Source organism: Trachymyrmex septentrionalis, unplaced genomic scaffold, assembly GCF_001594115.1.
Source record: "Trachymyrmex septentrionalis isolate Tsep2-gDNA-1 unplaced genomic scaffold, Tsep1.0 scaffold51, whole genome shotgun sequence".
NCBI classification, from domain to species: domain Eukaryota; kingdom Metazoa; phylum Arthropoda; class Insecta; order Hymenoptera; family Formicidae; genus Trachymyrmex; species Trachymyrmex septentrionalis.
The window spans coordinates 3761962-3768450 of NW_017305683.1; the positions used below are offsets into that span (position 1 = coordinate 3761962).

Below are 6489 nucleotides of genomic sequence, written 5' to 3' on the forward strand. Positions count from 1 at the left end.
CTCCATTTCCTTAAGTTTTCTTCAAACTTAGTTTCTTCATTCGCTCGATATGTTTTGCCTTGGCTTGATAATGTTTCATTACACTCGGGAATTGCTTGCCTTGATTTCTGGTTTGGACTTGTGATGGTTTTTATGTAGATATTGTTTACGCGACTGTGTGGGAAAACTGGGAAAAAAAAGAACCTCGACGGGTAAATATTAAAAAATTATTACACGTGAGAGAGAAAGCAGCGATTAAGTTTTGGCGACCCAGTGAAAATAAGTTAAAATGTAAAAAGTTAAAATGTGAGATTAAAGCGATTCTGTGTTAAAGTGAACTTTTTATTTAAAAACTGATTAAGTATTTAATACCATTAACAGTAATTGCTACTTATTATACTGTTTTTTTTTCACGTTTAAGAGCGAATACATAATTTTTAAGTGGTAGTTTATATCTTTGTTAACTTTAAATAAAGATATAAACTTAATTAACCTTTTAAAAGTGTATCTTGATTAATACTAGAATTTTTTTTCTGTTATAATTTATTAATTAGCTGCAATTGTAGCGCGTAGTCGGCTATTTCCTGTTGCTTCCTTTTGCTTTTGCCCGAGTTACGGCCGTGAAGGAACTTTTCTTGGCACGATTATCGTTTTGGCTCGCTTTAGTCGAAGCCACGGCGATTCCTGACCTAAATCCATAAACATACACCTGCGTGCTTTCCTCATTTCAATTGTACAGAGTTTATCGGTTTCGCAATACCCTTCATGAGAATCAATTCTTTATTTAATCGATCAATTTATTTACGACAACGAATTTCCATTATGGATTATAGCTTTCCATTGTAATCTCGTAATATCTTTTTATTATTACGAAGAGAAATTGCGTTGATTTAATTGATTGTTCTGTAACAGTATATATGGGAAGTAAATTATATTATTTATCTAAAGTCAAACATTCTCGCGACTTGCGGCACACAACGATAAAATAATAACGAACGTATTTATCGTTATTATTATCACATTTATCAATCACCAAACTTTTTGTCAGTAGCCAATCGCAAATTAATTATTTTTCTAATTAGATTTTATGATATCTGGAACTCTCGTATTAAGCGTAGAGAGAAAAATGTTACGGGCATCATATTGATTGTCGGCGTGCCCGAGAACGTGTAATTAAGTTAGTTCGCAATAATGAAACGTATCCATCCCCCTTCGAGAGTCCCTTAAGAAATAACACCCCTGGTTAAACTCTTGGGGAAGGCTATTCGAGAAACTAATAATCAGGCTTGCGATTCGTAACACGTTTTTCTCACGATGCACCGCGCTGCGCGAACAATTAGCAACTTCAATCCAAAGTCCCCCTTAATTAACGATTTACCCCGATTAGTTTGCTATGCCACGGAGGGTTGAGATTTCACTTCACGAGAAAAGAGACGGTAGGATTAAAACCCGATTATTCCGAGGTCATTTAAAAAGTATGAATATGTATATTTTATTGGAGAAATTTAAAAGGTGGGAAAGAGAGCGCGCAGTAAGCAGGACACGAAGATGTAATGTAGAACGCTGTAATATAAATATTAAAGAGGCAGAAGGGTTTTCGCTTATTCGTAAACTTAAATGCTGCTCCAAAATTGATTGTAATTGATGTGATTTTTTTTTTTTTTTTTTAAATATTTGAAAAGATAAGTGCTCACATTTAATCCGAATTGCGAATGATCGTTTGTGCTTGTGAGAGAGATTACACATATTAAATACATGAAATGAGTGCTAATGATATTACTAAATTTCAACGCAATTTTATTCGATGATACGAAATTTTCCGTTCGAATGGAAACGGATAATGTGGAGCCGATATCGCGAAGTAGAATTGTGAGAGCATTCCAGCAGCAAAAGATGATTTCAATTGCATCTACTTTTATAACCACCGTGCTCATCGCTTCTACATTCGACGACGTATCGATTGGATATCGCCCGACGTACGTTTTCTCTTCTTTGTCTGGGACTATGAATTTCTTACGATGTCTCTTGCGGTCGATAGCGCCGCGGATCGGTATAATTACACTCGAATTCGTAAATGTGTGCATGTTGACCGTTATATGTACACGTATAGAATAATCTATATCCTGTGTAACTGTTAGATTTCCTTACGGTGTGTTTGTAAGAGCTCAAGTTCCAAAATACGAATATTTCTTCTCTTGGCAAATATTAGTAAATATTGAAGAATTGATAGGTCAAAGAAGACATTACTTTATTATATACGTGACAAAATTATAACGAATTGAATATTTTATATATATATATATAAATTTTGTTGTATTTATGTAATCGTGTATCTACTTGTACTTCATCGTTTAATTTAGTCTCGTTGGAATTACGTTAGAGTTGTTAGAATTGACAAAGTGTACCTATATAAAACGAGTTCAGATATTTCGACGTCAAATATACTTTCCGACTTAATGCTAGCCGATTCATCGATCAATTTATTAATGGGCCAACTCTTTTCGCGCACTCTATCATGAATACCTAATGCTGCCTCACCGGTCACAGACAAGAATGAACGAGTTTAATAAAATCACCGCGATTATATAATATGCATGTGGAAGATTTTTCCGGTCTAAGATCCTTCCATCAATTTAGTAGAAGCCGACTTGTGCAATTATTAATTGTACTTGAAGCAATCTTAATATTTCTGAAAGTATGACGCAAAATTTCCTCTCAAAGTTAATTTTTATAATTTTCAATATTTCTACCATATGTATAATGAAGCACAAAAATAAAATACTTATTAATATTAGTAATTCGAGAAAAACAATTATATACTATAGGACAAACATTGAGACGAAAAAATTAATTTGCATACATTCAGTAGTTTGCCAGCAAGATATTTGTGAGGAATGGAATTCGATTTTTTGGAAAGTATTGTGAATTACGAAGAATAAGAGAGAACCCAAGAAACTAATGCTACTTTAAATGCTAACTACTAAATATAGGCTTTTAACGTCATTCATGTCTTTTCGTTTTCTTTCCAGAAAAATTCATTCGCTTGGTCGGAGGGTGGTGAAGATGGTGGCGGCGGCGGCGGGGGAGGTGGAGGAGGAACGGGAGGGACCGGAACAGGTGGTACGGGTCCTGCGGCCACCGGTGGCGGCGGACTGGCCCATTGGGTCAGTGTTATGGCGGAGCACATTCACAATCCGCACTCAGCCACTGGCGTCGGTGTTCACCATCAACAACAATCCCCACCTCAACCGCCTTACCCGTGGAACAATGGCCTTTCCAGTGACGTGAGTACGCTCTTGTTGCAAACCAGATTTCTTACGTGCGATTCCCCTCATATACTAGAAACTGTATATGTCAACAAAATCGTTCAGAATTTCATTTCATTTAATATTATTTTCTTAAATTATTATCGAGTCTGACGTAAGAAATGACCTACTTTTTGTCACTTTTGTCCCGGCTAGCGATCGAATAGAACGACCTCGGTAATTCTTAGAAAAATAATCATCATTACAGTAAAATACGAAAGCGAATATTTATATATTGCGAATGTGAAGCAATTTTTTTTTACGTTGGAAAATGTAACCGTAAGAAGGCCATAAATATAATCGTCTAATAATAGGGATGGCTATAGTGGAAAAAAAAGAGAGATTCTTTCAATTAGCTTTTTTAAACCGTAGTAACATCTAACAAGTATCATAAAGTTTTCAATTTCTCTGTAATCTCTATGTTTCTCGCGGATTCGACGAAAGCTGCAGTTCGTGCAACAAAAAGATCGACGACAAAAAATTCAAAAGAAAAAGACGGTTAGAGAGGAATAGAAGGAAATAAGGAAGAGAGGTAGGAACGTTGCCTGAATTAAATATGGCCGGAAGAAAGACACCGTTAAATGCGCGATGCAACGGTACCAAAGCTTCGGAAATGGTAGAAAAAAAATCCCCGTCCGACATTCTCTCTTTTTTTTCTCTTTTTTTAATACGCGGTGTCAGCGGGACGGAATACGCTACCCCTGTTTTGATTTTATTTATTTTTTTTTTTCTTTCACCCTTTTGCGTGCTATCTCCGGACGAGAATCCTGCATAATTTAGACGAGACTGGATTAGAGGAGATTGTCAAGAGAGGAAGAGACAATGAGCGTGAAAGAGTCGGGAAGGGCTGAAGTAGTGAAATCGAAATAGAAACTACGGGGGTGAAAAGCAGAACGGGATACAAACGACTCGAAAAACGATGGCGAAAAAGGGCGCCAAAAAGGGTTGAAGATCGCTTTACATAGCGGTGTTCTTTCGTCGGGTTCCATCTCGAGATAAAAAAAAAGAAGAAGAAAGAAAACAAATAGACGGAAGCGCGAAAAAAAAAGATTTTTGGGGAAGGGGGGGGGAGGAAAAAAGCGTGTATGCGCATTTGCGCGAAAGGGAATGAATAAGAGAGGAGAGAACGAATAACGGAAAAAAGTAGTTGCTCATTTGAATCGATAGTGGTGGTTACGTGGCGTTTTTCTTCCGTTAATCAGGTAACAGTTCATTTATGGCGCGATTTAAGAGAGGATTAATAAAAGAGTCTATTATCATAGTATGTTTTTAAAACGAAGAGAAAGCATTTTTTTCGATCTTACAGTTTTTCAAACTTTCGCTAAGCTCTCGAAATATACTACATCTTTCATTAATCGGTGGGATCGTCGTCTATAATTATGTCATTCGCAACATTATTATAATTGCGCTCCCATTACGGAAGCGCGATCATAGAGAGTCCTCGATCATAGAGGACTCGTTTGTTTTTCTTAGACAAGAAATTAGGGTGCGCCTTCTATCTCCGTACGGTGCGGAAAAGGACCGGATTTGAATGTGAATAGAAGCGGCAGACACATCTCGAGGACGCTCTTTATCGGTCGTAGAACCTGCCGCACGCGGAAGAGTTATCCCGAGGCCTCGTTTATCCTCTCTCTCTCTCTTTTGTTTCTTCCTCTCTCTTTCTCCTCTTCCCCGTCGAGGGCTCGCCTGGTTTTTGTCTATGGTTATGGGTGCCCCACGCCATGGGTCTATCCCAGAGGCCTCGGGGAAAAAACAAGGAACTACGACAACGGGGGGAGGGGGACGATTTAAATAATCCGCGGCATGCTAATGTCTCTGGCATTCTCACGGAACACCGTCCGTGAAAGTTCTCGAAGGGGTGGGAAGGGGGGGGGGAGCGATAGTTTGGGAGAGAGAAGAAAAAGAATGAACGTACAAGACAATCAGCCAATCTGCATACGATGCATACGGGCGAGAGGAAGAGTAGTAGGTACCCCTTGACGTCCTTCGAGGGGACGATCGCGTTATCTCGGTGAAACCACGACTTGTGACCCATCGTTGGTTGAACCGCGTTCAGCTGTTAGGAATTAATGAAAATCTCGAGAAATTGCTTATTTGTAACCAGATAAGCTAATAGCCATTGGAATTAATATATTAAAAAGTATCACAGTGTCGTTTGACATTCGAGAAGAATGGAGGCTACCTACCATCGAAAGCTGAGGGTAAACGAAATGCCGGATGAAGAGAACCCGTCTTAGTAGCGGTATGTTAGCCGCGGTGTCATCGGTGCGAAATCGGTAATACGTTTTCGGAGGTTGTAATCTGTCGTCGGTTTTGCCCAGCGGGTGGTCAACCCTTTTTTCCAGGCTTTTTTACGCCTGCCCGATCATAATCCCTTAAAACGCTTAGAGGCGTTCTTTAGGGTAATTTCTTCCACGGCGAAGAAAGGGCGCGCCTCGTCCCGGACGGGTCCCGCATCACTTTTATTCGGCAAGATGCAAAACACCCTTGGCCGCGCGTTCCCGTACCCCTCCCTCTCCCGCCCCGTCGGAACAGCAACTGAAATCGTTCTTTGCGCGAGAATCCTTGGCCTTGCGCGGAACACCACCCCTGACGAAGATTATGCAAAAGAGGACTCATCCATCCCTTTCTTTTCCCTCCTTCCTAACTATCCTTCACCTTTGCCCCTCTCCCCTCCTTGTCCTCGCGAAAGTCCCCCCTCTCCTCCCGTTGTCCTCTTGTCTCCCTTGTTCCTTCTCTCTCTCTCTCTCTCTCTCTCTCTCTCTCTCTCTCTCCCTCTCCCTCTCTTTCGTCATTTTCGTCCCCTCGACACGGTAGCAGTAACGAAAATTAAAATAATGGTTCCCGTAACCCCTGCCAGCATTTTTTTACTTCTTCGATCGGCTTTTTCTGCATGTGCACCTTCACAACGCGGCAACGACACAGCCGGCATGCAAATCGTGCGCAACGGGATTTTTGTCTCCGTTCGGCGAGAGACAAAAAAAAAAAAAGGAGCGGAGAGAAGTAAGGCGCGGTTTATTGTCTCGGTATATACCAGAGGACCGTTCGTTAAGGGAGACCGGTGTCGAAATAAGATTTTTTTTTTCTATCTCCGCGCGCAGAATGCCTCTGGATGACGAAGCCGTGTCTCCGATTGGCTAATGAATTTCTGGGGCAACGTGCCACGACGAAATGAACAAACAAAAAAAAAAAAAAAAAAAAAAAA

The 6489-nt window shown here is 40.0% G+C and overlaps 1 protein-coding gene across 1 annotated transcript in view; it reads left to right on the plus strand.

Annotated features, from left to right (window-relative positions):
- Positions 1 to 6489, plus strand: part of LOC108751718 (zinc finger protein rotund-like) — a 166596-nt gene that overhangs the window by 58773 nt on the left and 101334 nt on the right. The window contains exon 2 of the mRNA XM_018492043.1: positions 3009 to 3263. Coding sequence (XP_018347545.1) covers positions 3009 to 3263 — 255 coding nt within the window. The remainder of the gene's footprint in view (positions 1 to 3008; positions 3264 to 6489) is intronic.